The sequence below is a fragment of the Mus pahari genome, chromosome 3, assembly GCF_900095145.1.
Source record: "Mus pahari chromosome 3, PAHARI_EIJ_v1.1, whole genome shotgun sequence".
Lineage (NCBI taxonomy): Eukaryota > Metazoa > Chordata > Mammalia > Rodentia > Muridae > Mus > Mus pahari.
In genome coordinates, this window is record NC_034592.1 from 145355252 (window position 1) to 145373074 (window position 17823).

The following is a 17823-nucleotide window of genomic DNA, read 5'->3' on the forward strand; positions in this document are numbered from 1 at the left end:
CCGAGTGCTGGGATTAAAGGCATGCGCCACCACGCCCGGCCAGTTTAGCCCTTTCTATACTAATATACATCTGCTTCCCCAGTGACTTTTGGTCCTAAAGAACACATAATAGCTAGCTGACTGTAGTGATGTATGCCTGTAAATCAGGACTCAGGAAGCTGTGGCAAGAGGATCAGAAGTTTGGGGTCACCCTGGGTTATATATATCAAGATCCTGTCTCAAAACAAAGAAAGGCATGAGTATATAGGAACAAGTTGTGATGTCACTGCACAACTCTCAGTGCCAGGCTTGGCTGAATTCTTGGCACTGGCTTGGTCAGTTTAGTGGTGTGGTTAAAGCTGGTTCTGCTTGGTTGCTTACTGGAGACTCAGCCATACTTGATATGGGCCTTATGGATGAAGTGGTGGAGCTGGGAAGGCTCCTCCCAGGGGACGGGCTCAGTCAGCTTCTCATTGCTCATGCTCTTGTTGCTGCTAGGCTCTGAGAGACTCTTGGCTAAAAGACTGCACTTCCCCTAGGTCTTCCCTCCCAGTTTCCGGGAGTTACCACCCCCTCCCCTGGAGCTGTTTGACCTAGATGAAACATTCTCTTCTGAGAAGGCTCGCCTCGCTCAGATCACCAACAAGTGTGAGTACTGCCCAGTTACATTGCTTCTCATGAATTTTATTTACCACGAACCTCTGTGACTTGCTTAAAGAGAATGCTTAAAGATGGTTCCTGGAGAACTGAATCTGGATAGATGAATGAAGCTGAGTGTGTCTTCCTTGCATATGAATGTGGTCCTCTGAGATCAGTTAATCTCAAGCATTAGAGCATGGTGCAGAAGACTGAAGTGTCACTTTTGACCCCCATAGCCTCTTGGTTCTGATGAACTAAGTGACCCAAGTTGAATACTAACCCTGGCGTCCACCTTGCAGACCTGAGTCATTGGTCGCAGGAACATTTAGATTAGAAAGATTCACAGGCTGGCAAGATGGCTCCATAGGTAAAGGAGCTTGTAGAGAAAGGCAGATTGCCTGACTTTCAGTCCTGGAACCCACTTGCAGGCGAAAGGAGAGAACCAACTCTATAAAGTTGTCCTCTGACCTCCTCGTGGGTGTCATGTACAAACCGTTGCCCCAGCACACACACAGGTAATAATAAAACAATTAAGTATTCTTTTAAAAGACAACAGAAAAAGGAGTCCGGGCCAAAAGATTTCTGTAGACTTCAAATTGAAGTGTCTTCCTGCCTGTTGACCCTCCTGATATGCTCAGTTTCTAACACAGCAGACAGGCCTGCACCCAAATGACAAGAGACATAAAATTAACCACCCTCTGCAAGCAGTGGCCCTACTCCTAAAAACACAATTTAAGGAAAAACATGAGCATACACAGATGAAATTATTTACTTTAAAAATGCAACAAGCTGTACATTATAGTGATGTCTTTAATACCAGCAATTAGGATGCAGAGGCAAACCGATCTGTGAGTTCCAGGACAGTCAGAACTATGTGAGAGACCCCATCCCTCAAAGAAAAAAAAGCAATGAAGTTGGGAATAGCCTTCATGGCAACTAGAAAAGGAATGGTAGTCACTTGTCTCACATTTAATCTGTGCTATGGACCTTAGTTAACAACAGTTCACACAATTCAGCACTCAGGAGGCTAAGACAGGAGGATCACTGAGTTCAAGGCCAGCCTTGGCTACAGTGTGCTACCCTATCTCGAGAAGAGCAGTAATGACCACACACATCTTAGATATAGGACTGCTAGGGATGGCTTTATAGAAGACCGTTGCTAGGACAGATACATTTTTCTTTGTGTTTTTCTAATTTTCGGGGGCTGGGATGAGGGTTGAGATGGGTTCATATAGCCAGGCTGACCTTGAACTCAGTATGTGGCTGAGACTGAGACTGACTTTGAACTCCTGACTCCGCTGTGTCCACCTCCCATCAGGCCCTGCTTCTTTTTGTTTTATAAAACAGAGTTTCACACTGTATTGTAAACTGGCTCTTGAAACTCAGCTGGGTCACTCCAGCTGGCTCTAATTCATGACAGGCCTGATGTAGCCTCTCCAATGTGTGAGTACAAGTATGAGCCCCCTGTGTCAGTCCCTGCTGTTCTCTGATAACATACATTAAATGATGGGGTTGTTTCTGTTTACTAAGGATTGAACCCACAACTTTACTTTTCTCTAATAGTCTTATGATAAATGCCACTCCTCCTCCCTGGGGACTGGAGCTTGGTACTCTACCACTGAGCCATGTCCCAGTCTTATTTTTCTTTTATATGCCAGAGTCTTCCTGGGTCACCTAGACTGGTCTCAAATTTGTAATCTTCTTTCCCCAGCCTCCCAAATGCTGGGATTCTGGGTGTGTACCACTAGGGTTGGCATAACTGTTACTTTAAACTTTGCATCTGACCTTTTCACGTGCCCTTTATATTTAGAACCTGGTACCTTGAGTTCCTACCACTGCCGTTGTGCTTTGTGGTTGGAGGTGCTTGATTTGGGGAGTGGGAAAGCTAGAACAGACCAGGCTGGGCATGTTGGCTCACTCCTCTAATCCCAGCACTCAGTCTTCCTGTCTAAGGCAGGAAGACTGTTACAAGTTTGAGGCCAGCCTGGACAATGACATGAGACTGTCTCACTGAAGAATGACAAAATATGCCACCTCTGTCCTTCTCTACAAAAGCAGCACATCTGTGATGACATCATTGTAGTAAGAACTGAGTAGTGCCAGGTGTTGGTGGTGTACGCCTTTAATCCCAGCACTCGGGATGCAGAGGCAGGTGGATTTCTGAGTTTGAGGCCAGCCTGGTCTACAGAGTGAGTTCCAGGACAGGGCTACACAGAGAAACCCTGTCTCGAGAAAACCAAAAAAAAAAAAAAAGAAAAGAAAAGAACTGAGTAGTGAGCAGAGGAGAACGCTTCAAACACAGTGTCTGGGTTCTGGAAGTTAGGGTTAACCAGACTGTTGTGTGTTTAGGTACTGATGAAGACCTGGAATTCTATGTCAGGAAGTGTGGTGACATTCTTGGAGTAACAAGTAAACTTCCAAAGGATCAACAGGATGCCAAACACATCCTTGAACACATCTTCTTCCAAGTGGTGGAGTTCAAGAAACTGAACCAGGAGGCCCACTGAGGTGGCAGCCCTTCAGGTGATGTCACTCACTCTTTGCAACATTCATTAGTTCTTCAGTGCTTACTAAGTGTCTTTCTCCCAGATGAACAACAGATGATGATCCTTCGAGAATAGAACTTCTGTTCTAGCTGGAGGGTGCCCACAAACAGTAGTATAATCTGTAAGCAAACACTTAGACGCCAGAGGACGATAAGTGCTGTGGCGTAGAAACAGCAGAGCCAGGCCGGAGGGATCTAGTGTGCCAGCGTTCAGCAGAGTGAGCAGAGCTGCCTCAGTATGCACTGAGGCCAGCATCTGCTGTGCTGATGTGTCAGAGCCTTTAAGGGCACTTGAGTGACACATGGTTGCTGTGGCAGTGGGCAGACTCTGTCCTGGAGATGTAAGAACTTCATCCTGGGCTTACAATCAGCCTTCAGGCCAGCTAATCCCCACTTATCCCAGCTAATGGTGATTTTGAATGTCGAATTAATGTTCAAAATACCAAAGAGTTCTGTTTCAGGCTCTGAACTGAAATAAAATAAAATTCTGTGTTTCCTGTCTCATCCTGGAACATGATATTGATGTGACTGAAATGGCATTCCAGAGCTTCTGAGGACTGTAGAGCACCTTCTGCCCGCCCGCTGAGCTGTGTGGTTTTGAATTCTTCTTCTCACGAAAGTGTCTGTACTTGTTTTTCTCTAACGCTGTGGAAGGTTTGCCATCCTCTGTAGTGCCCAGATGGAAGAGATGATTCATTTGCATAAATTAAATCTGTGATTGAGCTTTTGTAATTTATAAAACGGTCATTGATATCCTTTTTTCTCATTCCTGCTCAAGATTTGAATCTCTTGTTGAAGATGTACCTCATGCTTGAGCTTGTTAGAATACTGTGCAGACTTCTGGGCTGCTTCAAAGTCAGATAAGAGCCTAGCAAGAAGTAACTGCTCAAGCTAAAGCTGACCCCATGGACTAATTTGAAACAATACAAAACAAGGCACACGTGTGGCACATTCCTTTCATCCCAGCACATTTTGAGAGCCAAGCACGATAGCGTATGATTGTAGTCTCAGCATCTGAGAGACTGAGGCAGGAGAATTGCCAGCCTAAGCTATGGAGACCTTGTTTTAAAAAGAAAAGAGTGGGGCTGGAGAGATGGCTCAGTGGATGAGAGCTGTTCTTACTAGGGTTCCAATTCCCAGCACTCAGATATGGCTCACAGCCATCCATAACTCCAGTTCAGTGATCTATCTCCCTCCTCTGGCCTTCATGGATATGGGGCACACAGATGGTGCACATATCTACATGTAGGAAAAACACACAAAATAAAATAAATCTAACAAAAATTAAGCACATGGGGGACAGTTCAGGTGTTACTATATATGACAGAGGTGATAATGACATTATATATAATGAAATATTCAGGAGATATGCACTTTTACACTGATCTGTTCACTTTTACACTGATCTGTTCCCCATTCTCTATTGCCTTAAATTCAGAACCAGTGTGGCTCCTGTCTGCAGTCAAGCACTTTCGAGGCTGAGAAAAAGGATTCCTGAGGGTTGAAAGGATCCTGACATACCAAGTTAATTCCAGGCCAGCCTGGGCCATACAACACACCCCTGTCTCAAATCAAAGGAATCCACAGCTACCTGTAAACACCAGCTAGTACAGTGTAGCACCCCTGTATTCATAGCTACTCCAGAGGCTGAAGCAGGAGGATCTAGACTGGACTGGGGACATAAAGAAACTCTACTCCACAGCAACAGAAACCACACAATGTCCAGGCTTCAGAGGACTGTTTAAAACTCTGTTCTTAGAGTTGTTCATGTGCCTTATAGAAATTTGGGGAGTGTTGTTTGTTTGTCTACTTGTTTATTTAATAGTTTGTGTTTGGGGTTTTTGTTTGTTTGTTTGTTTTGAGACATTGTTTCTCTATGTAGCCTTGACCATACTGGAACTCCCTCTGTAGACCAGGCTGGCCTCAAACTCAGAGATTTGTCTGCCCATCACCTGACTGGTTTTGTTTGGTTTTGTTTGTTTGTTTTGTTTATGGGTTTCTGGGCTTATTGGCCTAAGCCTATAATCCTAGTACTCGGGAGGCAGATGTCTGAGTTTGGGGCCAGCCTGGTCTTCATAGCTAGTTCTAGGATAGTCTGGACTACACAGAGAAACCCTGTCTTTAAAAAAATAGTTTTTAATTTTTTTATTTTATTTTATGTGTATACAAGTTTTACCTGCGTGTTATGTATATCCATCATGTCTGTGCCTGGTACCAGTGGATCCAGAAGAGGGCACCAGGTCTCCTGAAACTGAAATAAACCAATGTGTGTCACTAAACTCTGGTTTAGTTTTTAACTAAAAAAACTAACAATATAAGTCTTGAACAGTGATCTATAGGCTGTAAGGGGAAAGAACTCCACCCTCTTCAGCCATCCAGCTGCCCTCTTTGCAACCAGTGTTACCATAAATGGAAATATATGCTTTAACTTGACAAACGGGGACAAATCTACTGTGTGTTTAAACTTGCAATGCTGGGAGCTAGGACTCCCACTGCAGAGAGGGGGTCAGCGTGAGTCTCGGCCGCTAGAGGCTGCCAGCTCCACCGTAGCACACTGTCAAGCTGCGGAGACTGATGATGAACTGAGAAAGAGCCAAAGTGCTGACTGATGTGCAGGTCTTCAGGCTCCAAGCTTCTTCCAGTGAGTCTGGAGAGACCCCTAGAGTGACAGAGAAAATTTGCTGTGTCCCTCTGTGAGCTTCTCTCCTCTTCAGCCACTGTCACTTTTGTAAGTGGGATCGCAGTTCCTGGAGTTTTATACAGATGGCAGCAATCATCCTGTTCTCTGTGGCTTCTTTTAGGAAAAGCATTTCAAAATCAACTTCTCTCTGTAATTTGTTTACCCAGGCAGATGTTGAGTGTTTGGGATGTCTTCAGTTTGGGGCTGTTGTTAATATATATGTGAAAGTCTGTGTGGGCATATACATTTATTTTTTTTTGAAGGTTTGACCATACAGTGGGTGTGTAGATGAAAGGTTTCCCTTCCTGTTTTGGGGGAGCAGTTTTGGGTGGGTTTGGTTGGTTGATTTGGGGTGTTGGTTTTTGAGAGTTTCACTGTACAACCCAGGGTAATCTGGAATTTACCATGTAGGACAAACAGGGCTCAAACTTTCAGAGATGTTCCTGCTTCTGTCTGGTGGCAGGTCTGGGCCACCGGGCCTGGTTTATGTGGGTAATAGAGATCACGCCCAGGCCTTCATGCCTGTTCAGTGAGCACACTACCAAGATTCTTTCTACCCCATCCCCTGCTCCCCAACTCTTGCTTTGTAGGCCAGCCATGTGCCACGTGCACAGTTTTAGTTACAGCTGTGTGCTTAGGGTTTCGTTGTTATGAAGAGACACCATGACCAAGGCAACTCTTTTTTTTTTTTTTTTTTTTTTTTTTTTTTTTTTTTTGGTTTTTCGAGACAGGGTTTCACTCTGTAGACCAGACTGGCCTCGAACTGAGAGATTCACCTGCCTCCGCCTCCCGAGTGCTGGGATTAAAGGCGTGCACCACCATGCCTGACTGAGAATAGCCTTTTAAGATAACTTGGTTTTAGGATCTGAGGATGTAGTCTTGGCTGGTTTGGAACTTACTGTGTAGACCTAGAATGCTTGCCTCTGCTCCGTGAGTGCTTAGTTACAGGTATGTGCTATTGTGCTCAGCCTTTTTCTTTTTTTTTCCTTCCTTCCTTCCTTCCTTCCTTCCTTCCTTCCTTCCTTCCTCTCTTCCTTCTGCTTTTGTTTTGATGATGTTGGTACTGCTAGATATTACTTAGGGGCTCATGGCTACACAAGCCGGTACCTCTGAGTTACATTATTAGCCATCTTTTTACTTTTTGAAAGATTTTACTAATTTGCTCAGCCTGGCCTTGAACTTGTTATCCTCCTGCCTCAACTTCCGAAGAAGATAGGATTCCAGATCTATGTTATGTCCAGCTTTTAAGCATCTTTTGTGCTTTTGGTACTGACTGCATTTTGAAGAGAGCCAGATCAAGACTGTGATGTGAAAGAAGGCAAGAATGGCTTTGAAGTCTTGCCAGTCTCTGAGAATCCTCCTCACCTACCTGTCCTTTTGGTCTTTTCCTCTCTCCCACCCACCTTCTTCCCCGCCCCCTCCACTTTTTTTCTTTTGATGAGGGAATTTCCCTAGATAGGGAGATGCTTGAACTTTCTATTCTTCTGCTTGAGCCTTCCAGAGCGCTCAAATTTCAGGCATGCACCACTACTTGAAGGAGAATTATCTTTTGGTTTGGGGTACAGGGTCTCCTTATATCTCAGTCTGGCCTGGAAGTCATAGTGTAGTGAAGGCTGGTCTTGAACTTGGGATTCTCCTGCCCCTAAGTAATATCTAGCCTTCCATGTACAGGGATTAGACCTATGACGCCACACCTTGCATAGATTTTCAAATCTTCTCCCTGCTAAGCTGTGGGTGTTCTTTGTCATTCCCTACATTGTCCACCCTGCCAGTTCCTAAATAACCCAACTCTGAGGAGCCGAAAGCAATCCGATTGGGTGGGTGCACACAGCTTCCTTCTGCCAGCCCAGCACCTATATGATCGGTGCAATTTACTGAATGGCTTTTTGTCTTAGTTTGTTTAGTGGGTTGAGCATGCAGCTTATTTATAGGCTGGTTGCCTGGCAGGTGAAGGCAAAGAGTTTGAAGTGCCGCCCTACAAAACAAAGCAAAACCAAAACAAAAGTTGCTCAATAGATAGATACTGTGACTCTGGACAGAAAGGCAGGTGATCCTACTTATCTTTTTTTAAATCGACTTATTTTTTTTTTTAAGATTTATTTATTTATTTATTATATGTAAGTACACTGTAGCTATCTTCAGACACTCCAGAAGAGGGCATCAGATCTTGTTACAGAAGGTTATGAGCCACCATATGGTTGCTGGGATTTGAACTCCAGACCTTTGGAAGAGCAGTCGGGTGCTCTTACCCACTGAGCCATCTCACCAGCCCCGTGATCCTACTTATTATTTACCATCAGTCAATAATTTTGTGTCCTTCTTGTTGCTAGGTCAAGTGTATTTTAACAAGATTGGATCTTTGTCTTCTTGACAAAGGAGTAGCCTTGATTTTGAAGCCCAGGACAGATAACTGAATGACTAAATGGCTAGAGCCTTTCCTTCCCAGGAAAGTACTTCCAGACACCCTCCCCCCATGCAATTCTGTTATCTGTTCTGAGCTGAGAGACCACTCCCAGGTATGACTGCACCAGGATTCTAGGAATGCTCTCCCCTGGGGTTATGTGTTGATATGCTGATAACTAGAGGACTCACTTGTGGAGGTCACCAGATTCCTTGTGACACTGGAGTGACCTTGCTGCCCCAACACTGATCTCCAGGCTCCTCTAACTCTGGTGTCCTGATTAACTGGCTCCAGTTCCTGGTCCCAGGTGGACTCCTGAACCTGCTCTCTGCATTTTGCCTCGGGCACATATCTTGTGCAAATTTCTAGGTCCTGCTTTTGCTCAAAAGGAGATTGGTAATCTAAAGGAGTGTGTGTGCAGCCTGCAGAGTGGCTTCCCGGGCTTCTGAGGGCAAGTGTGAAGACAGGTGGAGTCAGAATATAATCATAGGACCAGCAGAAGGGCTTCAGGTGTTGAGTAAGGCATGTAGGACGGCCTAGACCCTCAGCAACAAAAGCCACCTAACAGTGATATAATACTTATTATGTGCCTTATACATACTCGTGTACTTGTAGTGCTTAGAGTTAAAGGTTTGTACTCAGTACCCCAAAATAAAGTGTAGGAGAAAATAATCTCCCACTTCTCCAACATGCTTTGACCTGGTTATTCTGCCGGAACTATAAACAAGGAAATAACTTTGCAAGGCAGTCCTTTTGTAAAAGAAATTTACATTTGTAAAGGAAATCTACATTAGCCAGCATTCTGTACTTGGAACTGGCTGATGCCAATAACTTTCTTTTAACTGGGAGACTTATCTGCATGACAAGACCACCTCTTTGCCACATAATTCCTTTCCTTATCCCTAGTTAGCTTGTGTCACCACCATTCCTACAGAAGTCCTTGGACCCCATTCCTTTTTGTACCCCAGGAAGCTTCAAATATCTAAGCCTTTGTATGATGCCATTATTTTACAGGATATGCAAGTAATTAAACATGAGTTTCCTCCCGTTAATCTATTTCCTATCCATTTAATTTGCAAACGAGCCAAAGATGCTACGAGGAAAGTCGAAAGTCGTTTACCCTTTCCTTACTATAAACTCTAGAACTACAGTTTGGGAAAGTCAGTGCCTCAGTTTCTTTATCTGCTATCAGGTAATACTAGCATATAACTCATTGGGTTGTTATGAAGATCAAAGGTTTTTATGAACTGTTTTTGTAGTTGGGGAAACAGGCATGGAGAAGTTTGATAATTTGAGATAATGGAAGTAGGGAAAGGTAGGCTGGGAATCACCCCCTAGGAAATCTGACTGTAAAGCACACTAGCAGTGAAGAGCAATGGTCCACATGAACTCCTTTGAAGGGAGAGTGGTGGGGGAAAGCCTTGAATTAAGCCAGATGGAAACTTGTAGCTTTTAAGTCTTCATTATTCTACTGTAGTAAATGAAGTTTTCAGAGTTGTACTGTCTAAACGGGGCCAGCAGTTTTTGGAAAGAGATCTGAAGCCTGAGCCTAAGAGGGCATTTGGCTGGGGCTCTTCGAGGCTCCTATCCTTTTAGGAAGTCCCAGTAAGATGACACTCAGTATTTAGGTAGTAAATGACAACCTGAAAGGGAGAACCCTTGCCATCAGAAATTGAACTTAAGCCAACAAACCTTCCCCCGGGGCTTTCTACATTTCCTAGGAAAGGCTGCTGTGATCCCAGAATACACACATGCAAGCAGATGGGCAGGAGACCCCAGTGGGGGAAGGTGTGGGGAGTTCTTGGTCCCAGTAATGGCCCAAACAAAAGCTGGGAGGCTAAGTTTCGCCTCTTTTGGTCTTGGAGTGGTGATCTGGAAGACCGTTACAATATGGAGCAACAAAGATTTAGCCCCGAGAGAAGAGAGGTTTAAGTTTGATGAGAGAAATGTTGGGATTTTGAGCTGGGTCTCTCTGAGGCAGCTGAAGAAGAAGCAAGAAGGCTTGCAAAAGAAAAAAAAAGGTGCAAACCCAGTCAGTCAAAGGGAGCATGGGGGCTCTAGAGACAGTAGCTTGGACCATCCCAAGCAGTGACAATTTGGGCGGGAAGTTTCTCCCATTCTGTTCTTTCAGTCTTTGCTGTGTGTGTGGCTCCGGGTCTAAGATCCATCCACACAGAGCCCGGCCTCGCGCCTCATCGAATCCCAAGGTAAGTGTATCTGGACATTGTAGATTCCCAATTACTGGAGCATCTGTACGCTTGCACATTCGTTTTCTGCCCTCCGGTAAACCACTCCCCTCCTCCCCTCCTTGGGCTCCGCCCCTTCGGTAGGCTCCTCCTAGGGTTCTGGCGCGCGGGCTCCGCCTCTCGTATCTTGTACGCCTCGCCCCTTCCGTATGCTCCGCCCCCGCGCTCGCGCGCCAGGGCCGGGCGGCGCCGACGCACTTGGCGGGAGATAGGAAAGTGGTTCTGTGCGCTCCCTAGGCAGCTTCAGTTCCTGGGAACGTGCGACCAGACCTGCAGACACGCTGACGCCTGAGAGCACCGCCTGGGGCCCGGAGCGGCTCGAGCAGCCTGAGTCCTGACCCCGGCCCGGCTCCCGCTCCGGGCTCGGCCGGCGGGCGTTGGGGCGCGGCGGGGTCCGGGCCGGGGGGGATGTCTCGGCGGACGCGCTGGTGAGAGACTGCGGACGCGCTGGGATTCTCTCCCTTCTCCTTGGGTCAGCAAGCTTGAGATGGGGATCCCCGGGAGAAATGCACCCTGCGCCGCCCGATGCAGGGGCGCGCGCCACGTTAAGAGGCTCTAGGGACCCCCTCGCTCGGTTCCCGGGCCTCCTGGGCCTGGGAGCCTGAAAGCGCGGGTTCCCCCTCTAGACCGGGTCCCAGCCCTGGGTGAGGTCCATCATCTCCCGCCTAATTGCAGGGTGGGGAAGGAAGGCTTCTGCCCGCGGTGTCAGCTGGAGGCCCATTACTGGGTAGGGAGAATGTCTCCCCTTGTCGCAGCGAGTAGAAGGCAGAAGTCTGGGAGACACTAGTCGATCAAGAGTGGCTTGAATTTGCTGCCGTTCCTTTCTTGTTAGCATTCCGGGAAGCACAAAGCCCCTGGGCCCTCCGCGGGATGTGAGACGGGGGATTCGTTGTCTCATGGGTTTTGGCGGCCGGTTCGGTTTGTTTTCAGAAGCCTTCTTCCTGTCCCACACTAGTTTTGGGCAGCTGGGGATGAGTAAAGACTAATGGTGTGCAACGAGACTGCTCTGCCAGCAGCCGCTGGGCCAAAGGCAGGAACTGGGTTTCCCTCTTAGTTCCCTAGAGGTTAGGTGGCTGGGTCAAGTCTGGACTTTTGGTACACCTGTGTATCTGGGGCCTAATCGCGGGGCTTTCCAGCCGTTCTAAGGCGTGGGATAATTGGGTTCTGCTGTGTTCCTTCTGGGTCTTTCCAATTCAGAACGCCTTACCCACGTCTTCAGATGGCCAAACCTGGCTTAGGATGAGGATAAGGAACAGAGATGCCTGCTTGCTTACTTGGCAGAGTTCTTCGTGGCTGGGTTGGGTATTGGTTGGGTCTGTGGGCGCTGATCAGGGTGGTTTCCCATGCCCCGGTTTCTAGGACAGTTCAGTGCCCAGGAAGAGCAGCTGGAAGTACTAATTCGAGAGCCCCGGGGCTTATTTGAGGGGCTCTTTTGTGAAGCGTGGACCCTGTGCCCCTGCATCCTCACGAACCTCGTTCTTTTCTCTGCCACATGGTGTGACTGACTCCCTGTACCCCAGTTGCCCACTTCCCTCTTGGCCTCTGACTCACCTTTCCCTGGAGCATAGCCCAGAACGTACAAGGGCGAAAGAAAGGGTATGTGTGTATATACAAAAGAGTGACTTTTCTTTAAACAGCACACTGGCCTCTGCATTTCATGCCATGGTTCCCAGGGGGGTTAGGGTGTAAAAATGTGGCGCTTGATGTACCATAATCTTTGTCGGCCTCACTTTTCACGTCTGTTAAATGGAGCCCTTGAGAATGTGCAAGAAGGTGTGTGAATGATGGATACTCCCATCTGTTTAATACTGTGACCATGCCGGGTAGCAACACAGGTCTTTAATCCCAGCACTCAGGCAGGCGAATCTCTGAGTTTAAAGGAACAGCATGGTTTACAGTGCGAGTTCCAGGTCAGCCAAGGCTACATAGAGATACCTATCTCGAAGAGCACCCCCACCCCCAAAATAGTGTCACTATTACACAGCACTGAGGCTTCAGGGCTCTGTTACACAGATAACTTTTTTCCTAGGACATTGGCTGAGCTTCTAATAGAATCTGAGCCTTGTGCTGGGTTATGGAGAAGCAAACTCAACTGTTAATACTTAGTAGATTTTGCCTTCTGCTTTACAATGGTAGGTGGTGGCGTGCATTGGGTCAGCAATGACAAAACAAAGCTGCTTTCCGGATTCTGTGACGTGTATTGCCAGGCTTAGGAACTTTTCATTTTCAGTAGGATTTTTTAGAATTGTTTCATAGGCAGCGTCTTTGCAAGTATCCATTCATTCACAAATCCACTCCTTCCCTGGGCAAATACTTCTTTAGGCCTTTTCTGTGCCAAATTCCAGGGTGTGGAGGTGGAGCTAACCTTTGTGGGTGATGTCGAGAGCAGAGGTCGGGGCCGAGGGCAGGGCCAGGCTTTCCAGAGTGCTTTGGATGTGTGTAGGAGTGACTGGGAGGGAGGCTGTGCACACACCAGCTCTGCACACTTTGGGGCACAAAGTGTGGCTTGACTTGCCCGTTTGGACATCTCTACTTTTTCTCAGTTACATATGACTGACGAACCTTTCGTATTTGCTCGAGGTGACCCAGTGCAGGTCCCAGGGAAGGATTAACCAAGTTCTGTGACTAACTGGTTGTTTGCCTTTTGCCCTTAGTTATGTATCTGTGGGTGGTTTTGTGCACTTGCGTGTAGGTGCCCACCCACAGAGGCCAGAGTGGCTGGATCCTCCTGGAGCTGGGAGGGTGTGGAAAGGGGGCTGGAGGCTGAATGTAGGCAGTGTGTTCCTTAGTGGATGGAGCCAGCTCTCCAGTCCCTCACTAGCATTCTTAGAGCTTCATAGTGTGAGCTCCTTTCTCAAACCATCAAACTAGGTAATAGGAGTTTGGTAGCAGTAAAAATATTCCATGTTAGCCAGGTGGTAGTGGAGTGTGCCTTTAATCCCAGCAGGGAGGCAGAGACAGGCAGATCTCTGAGTCTTGAGTTCCAAGATAGCTAGGGCTACACAGAGAAACTCTGTCTTGAAAAACAAACAAACAAAACAACAAAAACTTCCATGTTAGTTTTTTTTTTTTAAGCCTCCAGACATCAAGTAATTGTATTCCGAGCTTTTTGCTCTCCCTTAATTGTGCCCACGTGCAGGCAAGGATTGGAAAGGGACAGGCAAGATTGAACGAAGTTAGGCTCGGTGTGGTGGAAAAGGCCTTTAATCCAGATAAAAAGAATGGAAAACGTTGGGCTGGAGAGATGGCTCAGTGGTGAAGAGCACTGACTGCTCTTCCAGAGGTCCTGAGTTCAATTCCCAGCTACCGCATGGTGGCTCACAACCATCTGTAATGCAATGCCCTCTTTCGTGGATTTGACGGAAGTAAAGTATATTCACATAAAATAAATGCATATTTTTTAAAAAGTTAAAAAAAAAGAATGGAAAATGTTGAGGACGAACTTCAGATGTTTACAATGTTTGATGGTGACAGGTTATCTTTAAAACATCCAGCGCCGGGGACTAGAGAGATACCCAGTGTAGGTTTGTTACTGAGAAGAAAAAAGTGGGAAAATGGTTTTGAATATTACTTTTTGAATATCAGGTCTGTCTCTAGCTACGGCTGGCCTTGAATTTGCAGCAGATCTGTCTCAGCCTCCAGAGTGGTGGGGTTGTAGGCCTATACAAAAATGGCCCAGCCGAATACCACAGTCTTTGTGAAGAATTTGGGTTTTGTATTAATGGTGAGGTGGAGGTTAGAAGCCACTTTGTGCATGCTGGGCACTTTTATCCCCAAAATAAAGCTACAAAAAAGAAAATAGAGCTGGGGAGCCAGACATGGTGGCCTAAATTTATAATTGCAATTTATATATAATAGCAGAGATTAAGGTAGAATTACGTCGCCTGGCAGTAGTGGCGCACGCCTTTATTCCCAGCACTTGGGAGGCAGAGGCAGGCAGATTTCTGAGTTAGAGACCAGCCTGGTCTACAGAGTGAGTTCCAGGACATCCAGGGCTATACAGAGAAAAACCTTGATTACAAGGCTAGCCTTCATAACAAGACTCTGCCTCAACAAATCAAAAACAAGAGTTTAAGCTTCACCTGGGCAAATGGCTCAGCAAGGGAAAGGTGCTGGTGTGCACACAGACATGCCAATAAATGTGATTTTTTTTTTTTTTTTTTTTTTTTTTTTGGTTTTTCGAGACAGGGTTTCTCTGTATAGCCCTGGCTGTCCTGGAACTCACTCTGTAGACCAGNTTTTTTTTTGGTTTTTCGAGACAGGGTTTCTCTGTATAGCCCTGGCTGTCCTGGAACTCACTCTGTAGACCAGGCTGGCCTCGAATTCAGAAATCCGCTTGCCTCTGCCTCCCGAGTGCTGGGATTAAAGGCGTGCGCCACCACGCCCGGCCTAAATGTGATTTTTAAAGTCCTTAAATCCACTTCATTGAGAAGAAAACAGAAGGCCCGGGCATGCCTTGATTACCAGCACTGGCAGTAAGATCCGAGTTTGGGGCCAGCCTGGTTTACACAGCAAGTTCCAGGACAGCCAGGAGAGAGATACTACATAGATTGTTTCAGGAGAGAGATACTGCATAGATTGTTTCAAAAAGGAAGCAAGCAGAAAGTAAAATTCTACCTATATTTTTTGGGCTTGAATTAGGAATGACCTTGAACTCTTCTTTTCTGCCACCTGAGTGCTGGATGATTACCAGTATACGCTGCTTCACCCAGCCTGTGCCTACCTTTGTACAAGTAGAAAAGTAAAGGCCTGTCTTGCCCCAAACCTCCCTGTAGTTGACTTGCCCCAGGCCACACACTACCATCCCCAGGTAAAGGTGTGTAAACATACAGTCCGTGACCTTTCACTTGCTTACTTATTTCCACAGCGAGGAGCTGGATGAGTTACACTACCAGGACGCAGACTCGGACCCCCTGGAGCAGAGAGACAACAAGTGCAAGGTCAAATGGACCCACGAGGAGGTGAGCCTCACCGCTGCTCCGTGGGCCTGGGGAGGAGGGGGAGTACTGCCCCGTGGGATGGAGGCTGGCCAGCCAGCTGCCGGTCTGATGTCTCCATCCGTGAAGACGCTGGTGGGCCATCTGCTTCTCTCTACCTCCTCAGAGCATGCTGGGGTTCTAAGATCTGAGGATGGGGGTTAGTCTTCAGACCTCAGGACCTCAGTCTCTTACGTGTTTCTTGCCCTCTCTCTTAGTGTGCTCTCTGCTGTTACAGCCTAATTCCAGAGGCTAGGTCGGTAGCTTATCAAGAGTGCGGGGTTATTCATCTAATTGGAAGGCATTCTTATCGATGGGGGACTGTGTTCCCAGGCAGTGTGGAGCATCACACTGTAAGAGGGATATGCAAGAGGCAGTGCCAAAGTGGCTTAAGTAACAGACTTATTCTCAGAATGCTAACCCATTGACCCATGTGTTGATAATCTATACTGAGGGCAGAGACTGATTTAAAACACCTCCAACCCTCCTTGGAATACCTCATACAGCACAAAGGAGATTAAATTTAAATGGGGGGGGGGGAGCATTTGGCCAAGTGATGTTGGCTTTGAGGAAGCTAAATCTGCATCCTTGTTTTTTTTTTAAAAATGTTACTTTTTTTTTTTAAGATTTAAAACAAAATAATTGTATTATTTTATATGTGTGGGTGTTTTTGTCTGCATCTGCATAGGTGCACCACCTGTGTGTCTGGTGCCAGCAGAGGCCAGAAGAGGGGGCCAGGTCGTCTGGAGCTGGAGTTACAGATGGTTGCAATGTGGGTGCTGAGAATTGAACCTATAAAAGAATAGCCAGTGCTCTTAACTGTTGAGCTAGCTCTCCATCCCCTTTAATTAACTTTCTGTATTATTTTTGGATGAGAGAGGGCTGGTTTTCTTTTTTTTTTTTTTTTAATTACACGTGTGCATGCGAATACATTGGGACAACTTTTGGGGGTCAGTTCTCTCCCATTTGGGTCCCAGGGATTGAACTCGGGATGTGAGGCTTAGCAAGTACCTTTATCCACTGAGCAATCTCTGGCCTTTTTTTGTTATGAGACAGGGTTTCTCGCGCATGCTGGGCAGACCTCCCAGTGTGTCACACAGCTGAGGCTGATCTTGAGTTTCTCACTGGCCCTGTAGTAGGTGCTGGAGATAACACACAGCACACACTGGGTGAGCAGGCAGGGAAGTGCTCAATGCCAAAACCAATTCTTGTTCCCTTGTGGGATTGGTTTTTCTGCTTTGGTTTCAGGTGGATCTCTTGTCTCCCAGGCTGCTCTAGAATGCTCGCTAGTTGTAGACTTTAGGGTAGCCTCTGTCTCCAACACAGACCGATAGATGGAGCCCCCTTGCTTGGCTGTTGTTTTCTGAAACTTCCCCACTCTATGGCCTCTCTTGGATACTTTGTAACAAGCACATTGAACCTTGAACATCTTCTGCCTCTAAGTACCTAAGTGATACTCTTTGTGATAGAGTCCTGAGTCAATCCTACTGGCCTATCACCATCACCCTCTCTAGCCATATCCTCTTCCCTCCCTTCTCCCCAGTTTAGCTCTCTTTTATTTTCTTTTAATTTTAAACTACCTGCCTGGAGAGGCGGTCACCAGAGCTCCCAGCATATCTATCCTCCAGCACAGAGTGGCTCCGCTTCTGTTTGCCTGAGGCTTTGATTGGCATCTGCCTCCCTTCAAGCAGTTTTGTGGCTGCCTCCTACCCCTCTTACCTCGACTAACACTTGGCACTCAGTAGGCCCTCAGTTCCTGAGTAATGTATGAATATGGCTGCTATCATGACGTCTGTAAGGCTCTCCATACATGTGAGCTAAGCCAAGCCCCGTGTCTTTCTTGCATTGGCAGGATGAGCAGCTGAGGGCCCTGGTGAGGCAGTTTGGACAACAAGACTGGAAGTTCCTGGCCAGTCACTTTCCTGTGAGTATTGCCCCTCCCCCAGGGCAAGGGTTCTGGGTGGCCCCTTGTGAGTGATATCTAGAAAGCTTAGCATAAGTGAGCTGAGGCTGGGAGGCCAGGCTTCCTGCACAGGCCTTGGGGAGGCAGAGGCAGGTGGATCTCTTGAGTTCCAGGCTAGCCTGGTCTACAGAGTAAGTTGCTAGACAGCCAGGATTTAGTCAAACCAATTTATGCTTATTCCTGAGTAGTTTACAAATAAACTAGACTTGGACTATGGTAATTTTTATTTGGCTTTGACAATTACTGGGGGGTCACCCCTAATCTACTCTCCTGACTGCTGGCCTGGCTACTTCCCCAGCCCTGTGCCCCAGATACTTTCTGTTTCTCCTGGCCACGTGCTCATGGCTCCTCTCCTCCCTCCCCCTCCCCCTCTCCCTCCCCTCCCCTCTCCCTC

General features: G+C 46.9%; 2 protein-coding genes across 3 annotated transcripts in view; both read left to right on the forward strand.

Annotated features, from left to right (window-relative positions):
* Positions 1-15437, forward strand: part of Ift52 (intraflagellar transport 52) — a 38599-nt gene extending 23162 nt beyond the window's left edge. Inside the window, exons 12-14 of one of the 2 annotated variants that reach the window (XM_029536656.1) lie at positions 519-627; positions 2968-3141; positions 15358-15437. In XM_029536656.1, the coding sequence (XP_029392516.1) occupies positions 519-627; positions 2968-3125 (267 nt within the window). In that variant the 3' untranslated portion in view covers positions 3126-3141; positions 15358-15437. Of the gene's footprint in view, positions 1-518; positions 628-2967; positions 3905-15357 lie in introns of those variants that run through there. The other variant, XM_021193395.2, reaches the window with a different exon arrangement.
* Positions 11834-17823, forward strand: part of Mybl2 (MYB proto-oncogene like 2) — a 28457-nt gene continuing 22467 nt past the window's right edge. Inside the window, exons 1-3 of the mRNA XM_029535756.1 lie at positions 11834-11985; positions 15358-15451; positions 17319-17390. Of these exons, the coding sequence (XP_029391616.1) occupies positions 11834-11985; positions 15358-15451; positions 17319-17390 (318 nt within the window). The remainder of the gene's footprint in view (positions 11986-15357; positions 15452-17318; positions 17391-17823) is intronic.